Source organism: Berghia stephanieae, chromosome 1 (assembly GCF_034508935.2).
Source record: "Berghia stephanieae isolate SIO BIC M18660-M18661 chromosome 1, UCSD_Bste_1.3, whole genome shotgun sequence".
Lineage (NCBI taxonomy): Eukaryota > Metazoa > Mollusca > Gastropoda > Nudibranchia > Aeolidiidae > Berghia > Berghia stephanieae.
Window position 1 is genome coordinate 65,269,323 of NC_088360.1, and position 20,748 is coordinate 65,290,070.

General features: G+C 38.3%; 1 protein-coding gene across 2 annotated transcripts; it reads right to left on the bottom strand.

Moving 5' to 3' along the window:
- Window positions 1-2,966: 2,966 nt before the first annotated feature.
- Window positions 2,967-12,084, bottom strand: LOC144979543 (uncharacterized). Of its 2 annotated transcripts, XM_078926260.1 has the most exons (3): window positions 11,980-12,084; window positions 8,787-8,892; window positions 2,967-4,688 (listed from the first exon to the last, which is right to left on the bottom strand). In XM_078926260.1, exons 1-3 carry the CDS (start codon window positions 12,068-12,070, stop codon window positions 4,442-4,444), a joined length of 444 nt encoding a protein of 147 aa, XP_078782386.1. In that variant the 5' UTR covers window positions 12,071-12,084; the 3' UTR covers window positions 2,967-4,441. The 2 variants fall into 2 exon arrangements, 1 of the variants encoding a protein (XP_078782386.1); XR_013646728.1 differs by lacking the exon at window positions 8,787-8,892.
- Between the last annotated feature and the right edge of the window lie 8,664 nt (window positions 12,085-20,748).

Here is a 20,748-nt window from a genome sequence, read left to right on the forward strand (position 1 = left end):
AACGGCCTCCACCAAAAAATAAACCATCCACCAGTACAGAAGAATCACCATCAATCCCGAAATACAAGTGCACTGATGACCATACATACTCTCACTTGAGTGTTGAGGAACATTTAAGAAAAATGAAAGAGGAGCTAATTGAATTGAAAGAAAAGCTCACTGCTGAGAGGAAGAAAAACAGGGTGATTTCACAGAAAGCTAAACGACGAGGTGTCAGAAACTCTGCATTGCTGGATGACCTTAAAAATAAAAGATTAATGTCCCAGGAGGGTCAAAATGCCATCATGGAAAACTTTGGAGAGACACTGATTCCACTCATTGAAAACGAATTGAAATCTGCCTCCACTTCTTCAAAGGGTATGCGGTATTCTGACGATGTGAAGTCTTTCGCTACAACCCTGAGATTTTACAGCCCCAAAGCTTATGATTATGTCCGAAGTATGTTCACTCTGCCCGATGAGTCAACAATTAGAAAATGGGCAACTGCCATAGACTGCCGACCAGGTTTTAATAGAGAAATGCTGACTTTCATGGCAAGAAATCTGGAGACCGACCCTGCAATGAAGGATGTGACAGTGATGTTTGACTCCATGGCAATACGCGCTGAATATGCATACGACGCAAAAAACAAGTGCTACTCAGGCTCCGTGGACATGGGAAGTGCTAAGGTCGGAATAGGTGAGGACACGTTAGCAACCGAGGCATTGGTGTTCATGGCTGTAGGATTGAGGGGCCACTGGAAACAACCGATTGGACATTTTTTCATCAACAAGCTGTCGGCAATGGTCCAAGCCAATATAGTAAAGGAGGCAATTGTTTTGATGAACGATTACGGATTCTGTGTCAGGGCAGTTGTATGTGATGGATCACATACAAATCAAGCGACGGCTCATAACCTTGGCTGCAGCTTTGGAGAACAATTTGTCCATACATTTCCACATCCGTCAAACGGGAAAGCAGTTTACTTTTTATTAGACGCCTGCCACTTGATAAAAAATGTTCGGAACACATTAGGTGACAAGAAGATAATTATTTCAAATGGAAATGTTATCAAGTGGGAGTATATTGAAGCGCTTCATAAATTGCAATTAAAAGATAACCTTGTTTTGGCTAATAAACTCAAGCCAATTCATATTGCTTTCCACAAGAACAAAATGAAAGTGAAATTGGCCACACAAACTCTAAGTAACTCGGTTGCAATCGCCATCGATTTCTGCAGGGGGGGTCTTCATTTGCCTGAATTCGCCGACAGCGGAGAAACTACAAAATTCATCAAGGTTTTTAATGAGGCTTTTGATATCTGTAACTCTTCAAATCCTATTGCCAAGGGATTCAAAAGCCGCATTGACAAACACAACTTGATAATTAAGTGTAAAGCCATTGATGACATATGCTCATACATCACACAATTAAAGGAACCAAATGGGAGGCCTTTGATCAGTGGTCCGAGGAAAACCGCCTTCATTGGTTTTATAGTGACGTTGAATTCAATTAAGAAATTGGCCACAGATCTGCTGTCAAATGACGACACTGGCTTCAAATACTTGTTGACATACAAGCTAAGTCAGGATCATTTGGAGACCTTTTTCTCGATGGTAAGAGGACGCGGTGGATGGAACAACAACCCCAACACGATGCAATTTCAATATGCATTAAGAGCGTTGCTTCGAAAGAACGGCATCACGCCATCAAAGAATGCGAACGCAACTCCTTTGCCAACTGTTGTTGAACCCGAAATCACAATTTTCCGCCCCAATCCTACGTCAACCAGCTCGAAAGATCCGCCACTTTTGAGAGATTTCTCAGAAATATTATTAAACCCGAGCGAGTATCACGAAAGCGCATTGGATTACATGAGTGGCTATGTAGTCGGGAAAATAATTGACAAAATAAACTGTGACGAATGTGCACAATACATATCAACACAGCAATCTGAGGATATAGAAGACAGGTCCGCATTCACAAAACTGAAGGATCGCGGTGGTTTAAAATACAGCACACCACAAATGTTTAAACTTGTTTCCACAACAGATTCTGTATTTAGGGGTCATTTACTGCAACATGGCATTACTGCTGGTGTTCACCATAGAACTATTTCTCAAATTACTATACAAGTTCTGGACATTATGCGTCCTCAATTTTTTACTCATCTAGACAGCCATTGTAGAGACGTCCATTGTGTAAATTTCCAAGACGACCATACCACACAGATCATCAAGGAGACTGTTAAAACCTTCTGTAATGTCATGATTCACCATCATCGACGACTCATCAATGATCGTTATGTTCGTAAACAGAAACCCTCGATTCGCCATTCATTAACAAAAAAGATTCTGTTCGAGCATCAGTAACTGTAAGTATAGATCTTCTACAGTTTGATGTAAAGATTTTTATTTTCAATGTTTTGGAGATATGTTACTAATTGACTGTATTTACCCCTCTGCGAGGAATATTGGTCGCTTTACACATGAGGATTTATATATATATATATATATATATATATATATATATATATATATATATATATATATATATATATATATATATATAGAGAGAGAGAGAGAGAGAGAGAGAGAGAGAGAGAGAGAGAGAGAGAGAGAAATACACTATTTTGAACACTCTCGGACAAACACCAGCACATACATACATGCATTTTATATATATATATATATATATATATATATATATATATTATATATATATATATATATATATATATATATAAGATATGAAGTGAGTAGAATATATATATATATATATATATATATATATATACATATATGAGGGAGAAATAGAGTGAATGGAGAAAGAAAGAAAGGGAGAGAGAGAGAGAGAGAGAGAGAGAGAGAGAGAGAGAGAGAGAGAGAGAGAGAGAGAGAGAGAGAGAGAGAGAGAGAGAGAGAGAGAGAGAGAGAGAGAGAGGAGAGAGAGAGAGAGAGAGAGAGAGAGAGGAGAGAGAGAGAGAGAGAGGCGCGTCGGCTCAGCTGATTTAATAGTGAAAACGTAGACTGTTGGTATGAATCGTCCCACACTTGCCGACATTTTGCCTCGCTCTATTCGTCACACGCCAAGTAACGTTGCGAACTATGACTTCCCGTTCTAAGTGTTACGGTAGAGTTCTGTGGGGCCAGGCAAAGCTGCAACATTTCTCAAGTTTCGCACCTTTTTTTTTTCGTTATTTTGTTTTTGCTTCTTTTTTTCTCCAAAATTTGCCACGCGATTTGCCAATTTTCCCAAAATTTGCCACAATTTGCCAATTTTGGGAAATTTGCGGATCGCACTGATTTGCGGCCGCAAAGAATGCAGATGACAGTTATAGGAAATTAATTCATGTATGAAAATCACACCTGGGAGCGTTCACAAATGACGTCATCATTTAGTTTTTATCCATGACCCAATTGGTTTCTAATGTCTTGAATTTGAATATTAATTCAATCACATGTATTTTGAGTCAATTTTAAAAATGGTTTAAAGCAATCCATGGAGACATGTTGCAATACATTTGTCCGTAGTGTAGAAAAAATTGGCCTCATAATATCTTAGAAAATCGCAGTTAAAACATGTCTTATGAATTGCCTTAAACCATTTTTTAAAATGGTTCTTGAGATTTTCTAATTGTTATTTAGAGGGGTTTTAGTCCTGTATTTATCTCAATCTGTACTTTTGATAGAGCTGATATGTTTTTGTTAAAATTTACTTAAAATCGCATGCGTGCAGTGTTTAAGACCTTTTTTTACTACAATCACTCCATTGTTCCTTACGTTAATGGTAGAACAAACCCTCTGGAATACATACAGATTGTTATTTTGGCCTATTGTCACAAACTTGTACAGTGGCATGGCGATTTAAGACCCTTATCACAAATGTGACTTGGGACTATCCTGGGCATTGGCTAAGCGGCTGGTATAATGATTTATACAAAAGGTCTTACAATGTGTAATTGTCTTATGACAATAGGGCAGTTAGAATTTGATTGCTCAACTCAGGATTTTGATGACCTTAAAAAAAGAAAATTTTAATGCCCCTTTGTCTTCTGTTTGATAACCGACTCAGGCATGAGAATACTTGTTTAGTTTTCCAATTTATATCAGACCCATTCCAGATAAAATTACAGTGAATGCACTTTAATACTTCCTGCAAAACAGGTTTGTTTTTGTTTTTAAGGGCTTGACAGCACTTGCAACACATCAGCGCCAGTAAAAAGGAGTAAAATGGGATAGTCAAAGAGTACTAGATGCCTGATAGGCGACTTGTAGTTATATGATATAGAAATGTGTTTCCATATGCTTGAACAATATTTAAAACAGTATGACATTTATGTAGCTCATCACAAAAGAATACTGCACACAGTATACTTGTATTGATGTACTACATTAATGATTACATTTATTTCCTGATTAGAGAGGTTCAACGATATTTCTAAAAGCACTATTAATCAAAGTCAGCAAGGCTGCCTTACCAGCAGCGAGACGTTCTGTTCAGATGCTCCTTCCTGAGTCCCAATAGGAGAAAAGTTATGATTGCTGTCATCATCATCATTACGGTTGTTTTCTTCCATAGGTAGGCCAGCATCAACATCAAAGTTGTGGAGCCAAAAACACACATAAATAACCTTGCAGGCTCTGTCAGGCGTCATTCTGAGCTCGTCATGAAGACAATTCCATCTTCTTTTAACCACTTCAATGACTCTGTTGAAATGACAATAATTGCTTGTCCATGTACACTTAAAACCAATTAAAATTAAATGGACCCTCTCTCTCTCTCTCTCTCTCTCTCTCTCTCTCTCTCTCTCTCTCTCTCTCTCTCTCTCTCTCTCTCTCTCTCTCTTTGTTGACGCCGTTTCTTCGTTACTAGTCAGAGACTAAACGATCAAGTCCGACTCGAGCAAGTGACTAAATCTTGGCCAAACTTAGTCCGAAGGTGACGTGATTTTAGTCTGGGACTAGCTTAGTCAGCTTACATTAAATCCGATTTTTTCTAGTCATTTACTGAAGTCAGAGATAGTCCGGGACTAAGCGCTAGTCCGCGTTCATGAGAACGGGCCTTGCTCGAGTCGGACTTGATCGTTTAGTCTCTGACCTCTGACTCTCATCTCATGTAGTTCCATATCTGAAGCAGACGTCGGAGGTCATCTTCCGCCAAGCTGATCTATCTCTTGCCAATTCTATTAAAGCAGCGCCACCTTTCTCAGCTTCATCTGTCCAAGTTCTTATCCCTTTCAAATACGTTATTCTTTGTCTTCCTCTTATTCTTTTTCCATTCATCTTTCCAGTCAAGGCGAGTATTTCCAAACCAGGGTGGCGGATAATGTGTCCTAAAAATTCCCTTTGGCGTTTGATGATTTTTGTTATCAGTGATCTTTTTCTGTTTGCCATTTCTAAAATTTCTTCATTTCTTTTCCTTTCCATCCATGACACCCTCATCATTCTTCTGTAAAACCACATTTCCACTGCCTCCAGTCTTTTAACCATGGTCTTGTTTATGGTCCAGCTCTCACAACCATATAGCAGCACAGACAGTACATAGCAATCCAGGACTTTGATTTTTGTTTTCATGCTAATATTCCTGTTTTTCATAATTGTATGCAGCTGGTTGAATGCATTCTTCGCCATACCTATTCTTTTCTTTATTTCACAATCTGATTTTCCATTGGATGTTACATTGAAGCCTAAATATTTGAAACATTCAACTTGTTGTATTGTTTGTCCTCTGCTTGTTATTACACAGGCTGGTGGGTTATTATTTTTAGATACCGTCATACATTCTGTTTTAGATATATTCAGTTCCAGTCCCATATTTTCACTACTCCTGACTACAACATCCAGTAATTCTTGTAGTTCATGTTCAGATTCTGCCAGTAGAACTATATCATCTGCATACCTCAGATTTGTTACATTCTTTCCTCCAATACACACCCCCTTCTTATGTTCGATATCTCTTAATATCATTTCACTATAGAGGTTGAATAAATCTGGAGACAAAACACACCCCTGCCTAACTCCTCTTCTAATAGGTGTAAAACTGCTTAGTTCGTTGTCAACACGCATTGCTGCTTCTTGTTCCCAGTACAAATTCCGTAATATTCTTAAATCTTTACCATCAATGTCCAAGGATGATAGAATTTTGAATAGTTTTTCGTGTTGTACTTTATCAAAGGCTTTTGAATAGTCGATGAAACACATATACAGATCTTTATTTACTTCAATACATCTTTCCATCAGCATTGATAATGTGAATATTCCATTTCTGGTACCCTTGTCCTCAACAAAACCAAATTGCATCTCCCCAATTTCAGGTCGTATTTTATTTCTTATTCTTAGTAAAATTATCTTCAAAAGAATTTTTGTGAGGTGGCTCATTAGGCTAATAGTTCTGTGTTGTTCACAATCAACTGCCCCTGGCTTTTTTGGTAGTGCTATAAAAATGGATCGTTTCATATCAGTTGGCATTTTTCCTGTGTCATACACTTAATTTAGAAGGTTTGTGATGAATTCAATCCCCATTCACCCAGGCCAGTCAAGGCTTCAATTGTTATGGCATCAGGTCCTGCAGCTTTTCCATTTTTCATGCTTTTCATGACGTTCCTAACTTCATCTTTCATTATAGAAGGCCCTTCCAGTTCTTTTATCATAGGCATTTCTCCTCGATTATCAAAGAAAAGTTCTTCAATATATTCTGACCATCTGTTTAGAATGCAGTCTTTGTCCATGATGGTGTTTCCACGCTTGTCTTTGATGCATCCACTTTTAGCACCTGATTTAGTTTTGTTTGTCACTTCTTTGATTTTCTGATGGAAGAATTTGCCATTTTTTTCTTTGCAGGACATTATATAGTGACATTGTTCATTTATCCAGTCTTCTTTAGCTTCGTTGCATTTTCTTTTTATCTGCCTGTTCAGAGTCTTGTATTTTTCTTCCTGATTTTTGGCCTTTCTTCTCTCATTCATTAGTTCTAATATCTCTGGAGTAATCCATTTCTTCTTCTGCAACTTAAGTGTGGTTGGAACATTTTCTTCTAATGATGCAGCAACACTGTCTTTAAACTGCTCATATTTCTCTTCTATATCTGTTAGTTCTCCAAGCACTTCAAACTTGTTTCTTACTGATAGTTCAAATTTTTCTTGTATCTTCTGTTCCTCCCGGAGAATGTCTAGTTGGTATTTAGGTTTAGCCTTTGCTCTTTTGCAGATTTTCAATTTAACTCGTATGGGGCATAGCACAGGTATATGATCGCTGTTACAGTCAGCCCCCGGCATAGATTTGGCATACAAAACCGAGTTTCGGAAACGTTTGCTGATGAGTATGTAATCTATTTGGTTTCTCACTCCATCTCCAGGACTTTTCCATGTCCACTTCCTTCTATTGTGGTTTGTTGACCAAGTATTTGTGATTGTCAGATCATGTTGACGGCACCATTGAATAAGACGATCACCTCTGTCATTTTTGTCTCCCAGACCATGTGGGCCCACAATATCTTCTATTCTTTCTCGGCCCACCTTGGCATTAAACTCGTAACTAGTAACTCAGAAACGGCGTCAACGAAGATGGCGGCCAATGTTAGACGACTCGGTTCGCGAGAAAAAAAAATACATAGAAAAAGAATTATAACGACAAAAGTAATCTGTTGACATTTGTCAATGCTAATGGAAACGGTTCAAAGGTCACAGATCGTCGAAAGCACACATTTTGTCCGGGAAACTAATAAATCTGATGAAGTTGAGTGACTCAGTGAGTCTGAGTCTTGAGATTTCAGCTTCGCTTGGTTCGAAGTTTAGATTTAGATATTTAGAGAATAAGAAACACACAACTAGCTTATCTTTTAATATGAAAATTATGTTGTTTAGCTAAAACACCCCCTACCCCCTTTTATTTTCTTTATTTTTGTGCCAAGCAAAGCAATGCGACGTTACTCTCGATCACATGACGTGATTCGTATGACTATGACTATGACACTGTCATCGACAGTACTGCCAAAACAACTGTCAACACATGAAAATGACGGCAGCTGTGCTGTTTCAAATTCGTCAGAGAACACTGATTCAACGGGAGAGGGTGTTTCGGGTCAGACTTAATCCCATCGATTCGTTTAACGACGATGAAATATACGAACATTTTCGTTTTCATCGTGAACACATTTTTATAATTTGTGATCTTGTAAAAGACGACATTGATCGTCTTCTCTGGAGGAAAGGTTAGTATTTGTATTCATTTTAATTCTAATCTCATACTAGACTAATCTTTAAAGAGAAGTTTTCTTACATTCTCATACATCCAACCCAAAATCGGTGCCAAGAATTCTTCTTCTTCTTCTCCTTCATCTTCACACCTCCTCGTCCTTCTTCATCAACATCATCATATTCATCTTCTTCTCCCACTTCTTCTTCCTCCTCTTCTTCTTCTCAACTGAACTAGACGTCAAACTAAGTGTTAGTGTTTGTAGATCTCTCTAATCATCACACACACAAACCACCATGACTGTTACTGGTATGACATGGAATGGAAATTTTTTCACCGCTCTCTGGCACTATTGAATTTTGCATTCCCTTAACCAATTTTCGAGCTCTTGCTGGAGATTATTTTCACTGTAATTGTAATATTTTGAAAGGGAACATTTTTCATTAGCAAAACCAATTTAGAATTGAAGAAGAAAAAATTTGTACAGTTGGACTGACAGATTGCTGAGGAGAATCAATCTTAAAAATAGGATTTTTCACTCGAGGCGATGGGGCAGCGTGGCTCAGCAGTGTGGTCTTTGCTTTGTATCCAAAAGGTAATTAGTTTGATCACCCGTTGTACTGTGTGGCCTTGAACAATCCATCTCGTCCTAGTTCCATTTGCGGCACTGCACTGCGGCTGATGTCTGGGTTATTCCAGTATTCCCTTGGAATAGACCCTAAAGACAGACAAATTTCCCCATTGGATGAAAAAAGGGAATGTTATCTTTATATTATGCATATATACTGGTCTGACATCCGAATGCAATATGGGCCTCGTTTAACATTGTTGCACTGGACATTATTTTGTGTAATTTTTTGAGATTTTCATTATAACAATGAGCTCATGATGTATTGGGTTATCAGACCTGCAAATAAGTGCACGTTGCCTTAATGCTTAAGGAAAATTAGTTTATTTCATCCCAGCTTAAATGATGAGATTTACCGTTATAATATTATAATAGATGAAAGAGTAAAATACAAACTATGACGCTATTTCAATACGAAGCAGAAGTCAGAGCCATTCGAAACATTACAAGAAATACAAACAACAAAAATAAAAATAAAAATATCGGATCGGAAGGTCCTGGGTTCGAGCCTCGTGCTCGGCGCATAGTTGAGTCCTTGGAAAAGACTCTTTACTCACATTCTCTCACCGTACTCAGGTGTAAAATGAGTACCTGGCCGTTAACAGTGTTGTCTTTGTCCGAAAAATTGTAATATCGCCTGACAGGCGTCATGTCCCGTCCTACATGTTAAATGTTGCTGTTGACCAGTGAACTATTGTAAAGCGCTTTGAGCACATTCAGTGGATGTTGCGCTATATAAAGCTCAATTTAATTTAATATGAATCAATTATAAATCCTCTCTTGCGGTTATACCAAACTTGTTAAAAAATCGTAATATGTTGTTTCAAAACTTGTGTCTTGTTTTTAGATTTTCACTTCAAATACACATTACAAAGATGTTGTCGACGGTCAATTAAATAAAATATTTCACTGGATAGACTTTAAAAAGTGAAAGTAATACATTCGAGTACAGTTTCCTTGAACTTGAACTCATTCGAATATCCCAAATTTTTTCCTTATTATTTTCAGTTGTCATTCCATTCCTTACTTGAGCTAATTTCACCTAGCCAATGTAAAAAAGGATTTGATTAATTCAAGGTTTTATTTTAATGCGCCCTATTATTTCGACCACCGAAGATTTACTGTTACATTGACAATTACGTTGGTGTACAATATGATACACATGCATACATACAGGCACTCACACAATCCATTGTCATTTCGCATAATTGACACCTCTCTTACTTATTCTTATTCTTATCACTTCGCCATTCATTCTAATTTCAATGCCACATGCCATGATTTGCTACTAGTTGGCTACGTCATTAAATGAATGATGTGATACAGGAACCTTCTCCCAATAAAGTAAATAATAATTATAAATTTCCCTTTAATAGTGCTCATGCGGAAATTTGTCTTAGGGTTTATTCAATGGGATTGCTGGAATAACTCAGGTGTCAGCCGCAGCACAGCGCTGCAAATTGAGCTAGAGAGAGGTCGCTTGTTGATGGCCACATGCCATGGTGTATATTCAAACTAGGTATCTTTTGGGTATGAAGCAAAGACCATACTGGTGAGCCACAAGCATCAAGTACAAAGACATTTTTAAAAAAATAATTAAAATTTAGCTTTATATAGCGCAATATCCACTAAATGTGCTCAAAGCGCTTTACAAGTGGACCCTAGTCAACAGCAACATTTAACATGTAGGACGAGAAGCGCCTGTTAGGCGATATAACAATTTTTCGGACAAAGACACTGCTGCGAACGGCCAGGTACTCATTTTACACATGAGTACAGTGAGAGAATGTAAGTAAAGAGCCTTTTCCAAGGACTCAACTATGTGCCGAGCACGAGGCTCGAACCCAGGACCTTCCGATCCAAAAGTGAGTGTCATAGTCATATCACTAGACCACATCCGCACAAAGACATCATGCTGAAAGTAATCGCATCAAATAGTTCTTCCTTCACTCCTTCAGAGCTGCAAGGCTGGTGTAGCGGGAGTTTATCTCTGTTTTTTTAGTGTGAAACGGACAATAGTAATTGCTTGCTACCCCTTGGATACGACACAGGTTTATTGTAAAGAACTTTCCACTAGATCTAACAAATACAGATTCCCCATCATTCCTGGGTGGTCAGTGGGGTCAAATAAAAATCTCTACTTTGCCCTTAGCATGTAAAGCGAATACCCTAATAATTGAGCTAGAGGGACCAACTTCACATCAAAGACCCGTTTAAATATCTTTAAATATTTGAAATGAAAAAAAAATAAATTTAATGAATAGCAGTCCTTCAGAGGCATGAAGCCCAAGGAGCCAGGGTTTATCCCGGTTTCTATGGCATGAAACAGACAATAACAATTGCTTGCTACCCTTTGATAGGAAGGTAGTCTATCACAAAGTACTTTCATGAGATCTGACAGACTACATCCATTCCATATAAGAACCATTCCCTTTTTGTTTTACTTATTAGTGCTTTGAATTGTTAATCTAGAATTGCTTGACTATCCATTTGCATCCTTTTTACTGGTGCTGAAATGACCTAAATATGTCGCAAGCATTAAAAACAGAAGAGAATTTATAATTCTAGAAAATTTTGCTATCCCATTTTCTTCCTTTTTACTGGCACTGATATGACCTTAATGTGTTGCAAGCGCCGTAAAACCATTAAAAACAAACAAATAAAGAATGTTGAATAAACAAAATCACACAAACACACTTATGTTATACTTCGTGGTCCCACTGTCACTTCAATGTCCCCCATTTTGACCAACTTGTTGCCCGTGATAGTCCTTTCAGTAGTGTTGTCAATGTTAAATACACTGTTAGTGGCTATGTGGTCTTGTGGTATGACACTCGCTTTCGGATCGGAAGGTCCTGGCCCTGAGCCTCGCTCGGCGCATAGTTGAGTCCTTGGAAAAGACTCTTTACTCACATTCTCTCACCGTACTCAGGTGTAAAATGAGTACCTGACCGTTAACAGTGTTGTCTCTGTCCGAAAAATTGTAATATCGCCTAACAGACGTCATGTCCTGTTCTAAATGTTGCTGTTGGTCATGGTCACCCTTGTAAAGCGCTTTGAGCACGTTTAGTGTTTATTGCTATATATAAAAGCTCATTAAAAAAAAATTTTCCTTAGTCTTTCGGGTGAAATTCTATTAATAATTTAATGACTTTGTAGCAAAAGAATTATTCTTACTGATTATGGTGTAATCTCCAAGATTACAGTCAGATATGTCAATAATATTTCTGGCTGGACTGGGATTCGGAACCAAACTCTCAGTGCCCATTACTGTAAAGAAAATTGTTGATAAATTTGAATTAATGAAGTATAGAATTCACAAGTTGCACTTCAAGTCCAGATTACCCATTACAAACTTAATGAGAAGGAACACAGTGGTGTTTTTTTTAAAAGGTGAATTGTTATGAAATTATAATGATTTTGATTCTATTTATATCAATTTTAATATGATACGATATCAATTGATTTTTAATGTAAAATTTGCATCATATAATTACGGGTCTCTGGCTCTTTTTTTTTTAAACCATGAAATGCATCCAAGTGTAATCTTATCTTCTGAACTTGAGACCCATGAATCCCAGAAATAACAAATCTGCTGGGAATAGAACCATGACACTTTGATTCATATGCAAGCATGATAACTCGCTGTGCCATTGGCTTGCCCTAAATAAAACACTAAATGAAACAATATAAATCTTTACAGGACCCAATTCCAAAGTGGAATTTCAATACAATGTTGCGTGATGCCACTTTGACGATTTGTGATAAAAAATACATGGCAATCCCTTATGACACAAAAGCTCTTGCTCCATCACTTATTTCAAATTTGAAATATTCATATAATTTTGTCAGCTACTTCAGGATTGATGGTGTAAAGTAAATTTCAAGATTTTAACTACCATTGAATTTTTAAATGTGAATAATCTTGTTTTGATACTCGACTTCAGTCTTCATTTATTGTTTTAATGTTTTTAAAATTGATAAAAAATCAAGAGGAAAGTGTCTCACAGGCAGTTGTTAGATATGCAATAGAGATGATATACTTTTGAGACTTAACTACCAAAAGAGGATAGTTATGTAAGAGAAAAATATTGTTCAATGAATCTGTACAAGGCAATTGTAAGGATGAGTCAATATTAGACGATCACAAAAGATGCATGCAAACATAGTACAAATTACTTGTTTAAAATATTGTAAGGTACTATCTTTATTCATGTCAGGCAGCCCCAGAGACCAGCGATCACATCGTCCTCCACTGTCCAGTCACTAAACTTGAAGGTGGCTACGAAACCGTCCTTAGGGCGGAGGAAGACTTTAGAAGCTGGGTTGACGAAATAAATTTGGAGGTGTAGCCATATGCTACTACTAGATATGAAGTGAATAGAAAAGTGCCAGAAGACAATAGAGAATAAAATTTTTTCGCGGCGGTGGTGGGGTTTGAACCTGCGACCTTATTGGTACGACAACTCCGCCTGGCAGGTGAGAGCGTGGCTCTACCGTGTGAGCTATCCACGAACACATTAAAAATATTCGTTTCAAACTCAAAGTCATTACTAGATCCCTCTCTCACCCACTTCTTGAGACCGCCGATTCGTTCGTACACCACCATCGCGAATAATTTTGACCAGCAGTTAAGCTTAATAGCCAACATTCTCAACACAAACATATAACATAGAAACGATTGAGACATTGAGTATGCTCCGGCGCATGGGGCGAATTTTTAATTCAGAAAAGTGAGTGGAGCAGGCACTTATGTTGGTAACAACAAGATATGAAGTGAATAGAAAAGTGCCAGAAGACAATAGAGAATAAAATTTTTTCGCGGCGGTGGTGGGGTTTGAACCTGCGACCTTATTGGTACGACAACTCCGCCTGGCAGGTGAGAGCGTGGCTCTACCGTGTGAGCTATCCACGAACACATTAAAAATATTCGTTTCAAACTCAAAGTCATTACTAGATCCCTCTCTCACCCACTTCTTGAGACCGCCGATTCGTTCGTACACCACCATCGCGAATAATTTTGACCAGCAGTTAAGCTTAATAGCCAACATTCTCAACACAAACATATAACATAGAAACGATTGAGACATTGAGTATGCTCCGGCGCATGGGGCGAATTTTTAATTCAGAAAAGTGAGTGGAGCAGGCACTTATGTTGGTAACAACAAGATATGAAGTGAATAGAAAAGTGCCAGAAGACAATAGAGAATAAAATTTTTTCGCGGCGGTGGTGGGGTTTGAACCTGCGACCTTATTGGTACGACAACTCCGCCTGGCAGGTGAGAGCGTGGCTCTACCGTGTGAGCTATCCACGAACACATTAAAAATATTCGTTTCAAACTCAAAGTCATTACTAGATCCCTCTCTCACCCACTTCTTGAGACCGCCGATTCGTTCGTACACCACCATCGCGAATAATTTTGACCAGCAGTTAAGCTTAATAGCCAACATTCTCAACACAAACATATAACATAGAAACGATTGAGACATTTAGTATGCTCCGGTGTATGGGGTGAATTTTAAATTCAGAAAAGTGAGTGGAGCAGGCACTTATGTTGGTAACAACAAGATATGAAGTGAGTAGAAAAGTGCCAGAAGACAATAGAGAGCCACGCTCTCACCTGCCAGGCGGAGTTGTCGTACCAATAAGGTCTCAGGTTCGAACCCCACCACCGCCGCGAAAATTTTTTTTATTCTCTATTGTCTTCTGGCACTTTTCTATTCACTTCATATCTTGTTGTTACCAACATAAGTGCCTGCTCCACTCACTTTTCTGAATTAAAAATTCGCCCCATGCGCCGGAGCATACTCAATGTCTCAATCGTTTCTATGTTATATGTTTGTGTTGAGAATGTTGGCTATTAAGCTTAACTGCTGGTCAAAATTATTCGCGATGGTGGTGTACGAACGAATCGGCGGTCTCAAGAAGTGGGTGAGAGAGGGATCTAGTAATGACTTTGAGTTTGAAACGAATATTTTTAATGTGTTCGTGGATAGCTCACACGGTAGAGCCACGCTCTCACCTGCCAGGCGGAGTTGTCGTACCAATAAGGTCGCAGGTTCAAACCCCACCACCGCCGCGAAAAAATTTTATTCTCTATTGTCTTCTGGCACTTTTCTATTCACTTCATATCTTGTTGTTACCAACATAAGTGCCTGCTCCACTCACTTTTCTGAATTAAAAATTCGCCCCATGCGCCGGAGCATACTCAATGTCTCAATCGTTTCTATGTTATATGTTTGTGTTGAGAATGTTGGCTATTAAGCTTAACTGCTGGTCAAAATTATTCGCGATGGTGGTGTACGAACGAATCGGCGGTCTCAAGAAGTGGGTGAGAGAGGGATCTAGTAATGACTTTGAGTTTGAAACGAATATTTTTAATGTGTTCGTGGATAGCTCACACGGTAGAGCCACGCTCTCACCTGCCAGGCGGAGTTGTCGTACCAATAAGGTCGCAGGTTCAAACCCCACCCCGCCGCGAAAAAATTTTATTCTCTATTGTCTTCTGGCACTTTTCTATTCACTTCATATCTTGTTGTTACCAACATAAGTGCCTGCTCCACTCACTTTTCTGAATTAAAAATTCGCCCCATGCGCCGGAGCATACTCAATGTCTCAATCGTTTCTATGTTATATGTTTGTGTTGAGAATGTTGGCTATTAAGCTTAACTGCTGGTCAAAATTATTCGCGATGGTGGTGTACGAACGAATCGGCGGTCTCAAGAAGTGGGTGAGAGAGGGATCTAGTAATGACTTTGAGTTTGAAACGAATATTTTTAATGTGTTCGTGGATAGCTCACACGGTAGAGCCACGCTCTCACCTGCCAGGCGGAGTTGTCGTACCAATAAGGTCGCAGGTTCAAACCCACCACCGCCGCGAAAAAATTTTATTCTCTATTGTCTTCTGGCACTTTTCTATTCACTTCATATCTTGTTGTTACCAACATAAGTGCCTGCTCCACTCACTTTTCTGAATTAAAAATTCGCCCCATGCGCCGGAGCATACTCAATGTCTCAATCGTTTCTATGTTATATGTTTGTGTTGAGAATGTTGGCTATTAAGCTTAACTGCTGGTCAAAATTATTCGCGATGGTGGTGTACGAACGAATCGGCGGTCTCAAGAAGTGGGTGAGAGAGGGATCTAGTAATGACTTTGAGTTTGAAACGAATATTTTTAATGTGTTCGTGGATAGCTCACACGGTAGAGCCACGCTCTCACCTGCCAGGCGGAGTTGTCGTACCAATAAGGTCGCAGGTTCAAACCCCACCACCGCCGCGAAAAAATTTTATTCTCTATTGTCTTCTGGCACTTTTCTATTCACTTCATATCTTGTTGTTACCAACATAAGTGCCTGCTCCACTCACTTTTCTGAATTAAAAATTCGCCCCATGCGCCGGAGCATACTCAATGTCTCAATCGTTTCTATGTTATATGTTTGTGTTGAGAATGTTGGCTATTAAGCTTAACTGCTGGTCAAAATTATTCGCGATGGTGGTGTACGAACGAATCGGCGGTCTCAAGAAGTGGGTGAGAGAGGGATCTAGTAATGACTTTGAGTTTGAAACGAATATTTTTAATGTGTTCGTGGATAGCTCACACGGTAGAGCCACGCTCTCACCTGCCAGGCGGAGTTGTCGTACCAATAAGGTCGCAGGTTCAAACCCCACCACCGCCGCGAAAAAATTTTATTCTCTATTGTCTTCTGGCACTTTTCTATTCACTTCATATCTTGTTGTTACCAACATAAGTGCCTGCTCCACTCACTTTTCTGAATATGCTACTACTACTACTTTATTCATGGAATGCCTAGATGACAGCCTTTTACATTTGTATACAGAACAATGTATGGAACTATTATAATTGCAGAAATTTACCTTGAATACCATCAACAATGGTACTACACTCGCCAATAATGACGAGTACCGGTACTTGTTCAGTAAAGATTGAAGAGGGTCCTGGTTTCCCCTCCAGTCTGCTTTACAGAATCAACATGAATTTGGACTATTCTTTTCTTGTCCTTGAATTTTTTTTTAGCTCCATCACCGAACGGTTTTTGAGAATTCCGCATTGATTCTCATTCTGATCTTTTCCCCGACCTGAAAATGAAAAAGGAGAAAAAAATATGTAAATCAACTTTTATGTAATGAGATTGTTGAGGACATTCATTTTGCACTGGAATCAGTTCTATTGATTGCTTTTTGTTGCCATAAAATCTTTATTTATTATTTTGTTTGTAGCAAACTTTTCTCGTATAATTAGTCTGTATCCTTTAAATTATTTGCATAAAAATGTCATGCTTTTGAGTGTAGATTATTATCAGTCATACCTCTTAAATTGGCATTTTATCATTAAATATTTGTAGGGTCTGACTGGAGAGGGTGAAGATTTATTTCTTGCTTATCAAATGTACTAGGGTAGGTCGCCCTAAATCTGTATGCTTTTCTATACCTCAAATTCCAACAGCTCTAACTGCAGATTGGTTAAACTAAACTCTCAACTGTTTGAGAAACTCAATTATTTGACAACTTTTGTTAGTTTGATGTAAATACATATGAGGTATTATCAGTTAACCTTGCTTAAAAACCGAAAATAGATACCAAACCCCCTCACCCCAAATATGTATGCTCATGCCCCAAATCCGTAAACGGCTTGCCCTAGACCAGAACAGTATTAAATTAGTCTACTAATTTTTCAAAATTTCATAATTTTATTTTAATATGATAATGTTGTGGTATAATTTCATTTATTATTAGTTTTAAAAAATGTAATATAGTTAATATTAATGTTCAATACAAGGGAAACAATCCTTGTATTGTGTTGTCTTGTTATATTGTTTTAGTTATGGTCCTTTGATGATCCTTCTTTTTTATTGTGTTCCTGTGCATAATATTCAGTTCCCGAAAAAACACTTCCGTTCTTTGAATCTTGGAAGTCAGCCATGAACATCAACCGGTCTTTAAAGTTATCTTCCATAATCCACAACATCTGGCGACGAGAATAAACACAGAGCTATATAAACAGCTAAGTAATTAATTTAAGAGCTAATAATGGCCTTATTTGGCAGCATTGAAGAATTTAACCCATCGAAAGGGACGGTTGAGGAATACCTCGAAAGGCTAGACTTCTATTTAGAGGCTAATGAAGTAAAGGAAGATAACAATAAGAAGAAAAGAGCAATATTGCTAACAGTAATAGTAAATAGGACCTCAACAGTTTAGGCTTTTAAAAGACTTAACAACCCCAAGAAAACCTGCCGAAATTTCGTATTTAGAACTCAGCAATATCCTGAGAAATCATCACGATCCAAAACCCCCCAAATTTTTACAGAGATCGAAATTCGATAAGAGAATGCGTATGGAAAATGAAACCATCCAAGACTTTGTTGCAGCTATTAGACATTTAAGTGAAAATTGTCAATTCGGCGAATCAATCAAAGAAAGGCTGTTGGAAAAATTTGTGACTGGAATTAATCATGCTACAATTCAGAGAAACTTATTAGTAGATGAAAATCTAACTTTTGATTCAGCTGTGGCTATGGCTATGTCAATCCAGCAAACCAACGAGAGCGCTATGGCCCTTGAAGCAGCTACGGTTCATACAGTTAACTACAAAACTAAAAAAGAGCAACGTTTTCAACATGGATATAAGTCAACAAATCACCGAAATTTTAATAGTCCGTCATCACACAGAAGTGCATCATGGTCAAGTCGACACTCGTTCAAAGCATCGCCTTCGCACCAAAATGCACCTAATGTACAGTCTTGGCACCAGAAATCGTCATCTGGGTCATCTACAAACAACAAGTGTCATCGTTGTTCGGGTCCGCATTCACCTACGAGGTGCAAATTCAAGAACGCTATTTGTTACAAATGTAACCGTGTAGGTCATATAGCTTCTGCATGTTTCTCGAATAAGAGCGCAGTTCGTAATCACAAGAACCACTACGTGTCGCAAAATCGGGACCTAGATGAGCAATCTTCATCAACAGATGACTACTTGTTTCAGCTGTATTCGTCTCGAGACAAAACAAACAGCAAACCGGTTTATGTAAACTTGAAGGTGGAGGACGTTTCGGTTAAATTTCAAGTTGACACTGGAGCTTCGTTATCGATAATGACAAAAGCTGATTTCGAGAAAAATGTTGGTTTACCACTCAAAAATTCGAATAAGCGCTTGAGTACGTACACAGGGCAATCAGTTAACGTCACAGGAGAGTGTATGGTTCGCGTCAACTACCAGGATCGATTCTACAGTTTGCCCATAATTGTGGTTGAAGGGGATGGCCCACCTCTTCTTGGAAGAAATTGGTTTGAGTAACCTCTTCTTGGAAGAAATTGGCTTGAGTACATTACGCTAGATTGGTCATCTATTTTTAGTGTTTTCAATACTAAGCCTCAAACATTAGACAGTGTTATTCGTGAAAACCAGGATGTGTTTGGCGATTCGGCGCTGTTGAATGACAGGTCCGTGAAAATCCATTTATCAGATCGCAGTACACCAAAATACTGTAAGGCTCGAGTTCCTCCTTTTGCCATGAGGGAAAAGATAGACAATGAGTTAACGAGACTGGAAAAATGTGGTATTATTTCAAAAGTTGAAAGTTCAGAGTGGGCATCGCCCATAGTACCTGTTTTAAAAAAAGATAATACTATAAGAATTTGTGGTGATTATAAGGTTACGATAAATCAGCAAATAGAACTAAACAGGCACCCAATTCCTAGTATTGAGGATTTGGCACAAAAACTTACAAATGGTGACACATATTCGGAAATTGACTTGTCGCATGCGTATATGCAATTGGAGTTAGACCCTGAATCTAGACCGCTAACCACGATAAACACACACAGAGGACTTTACCAGTACAATAGACTTTGTTTTGGTATTTATTCTAGTCCTGGAATTTTCCAGGCAGTAATGGACTCTTTGTTTATGAATATCCCAAATGTATGTGTTTACTTTGATAACATTTATGTTACAGGCAAAAATGATGATGAACATTTGCAAACATTGAATACTGTTTTGAATTTGGTTAAACAAAAGGGATTGAGAATTAATTATCAGAAATGTCAATTTATGAAGAAAGAAATCAATTTCTTGGGTTTCAAATTATGTAAAGAAGGATTGAAGCCACAGGTGGAGAAAATCAGAGCTGTGAAAAAGGCACCAAAACCTCAAAACGTACAACAACTTAAAGCATTTTTGGGTCTTATCAATTACTACTCGAAATTCATTGGTAACTTAGCTCAGATTTTGTCCCCCTTGTACACGCTTTTGCAAAAGGGTAAATCCTGGCACTGGAGCAAAGCTCGAGATAAAGCATTCCAACAGGCTAAAGATATTTTGAGTTCTGAAAACCTTTTGGTTCACTATATTCCTGATAAAAGATTGATTCTAACTTGCGATGCTTCTCCTGATGGCATCGGAGCAGTACTTTCTCATGAAGATGAAAACGGTGAGCGACCCATTGCATTTTCAAGTCGAACTTTGAATAAAGCAGAGAAAAATTACTCTCAGATTGACAAGGAAGCTCTATCCATTATATTTGGAGTAAAGAAATTTCACAAATTTGTGTATGGCAGAGATTTCACAATCATTACTGACCATAAGCCACTCTTGGGTCTCTTCGGTGAGCATAAGTCTCTTCCAGAGCACGCCTCACCCAGAGTCCAGAGATGGGCCATTACTCTTGCTGCATACACTTATCACTTGAAATACAAACCGGGAAATGAAAATAATGCGGATGCATTGAGTCGCCTACCGTTGGAAGAACAAACAGCACCGTACGTGCCTGAAAGTCTAAATGTAATATTTACTATTATTGACAATTCTTTTGCTAATGCAGATGACATAGCCAGAGAAACTATGAAAGATGATTGTTTACAATTGGTTTATCAATATTGTAAAATAGGCTGGCCAAATGAGGTATCTGAAGAACTAATTCCT

Coding starts and splice junctions, on each gene's coding strand:
- LOC144979543 (XM_078926260.1), bottom strand. CDS start 12,070: ATGGGCACTGAGAGTTTGGTTCCGAATCCCAGTCCAGCCAGAAATATT. Junction 8,893..11,979: donor TGGAGATTACACCATAATCA/GTAAGAATAATT, acceptor GTCTGTCTTTAG/GGTCTATTCCAAGGGAATAC. Junction 4,689..8,786: donor AAGGCCACACAGTACAACGG/GTGATCAAACTA, acceptor TCATTTCAACAG/AGTCATTGAAGTGGTTAAAA.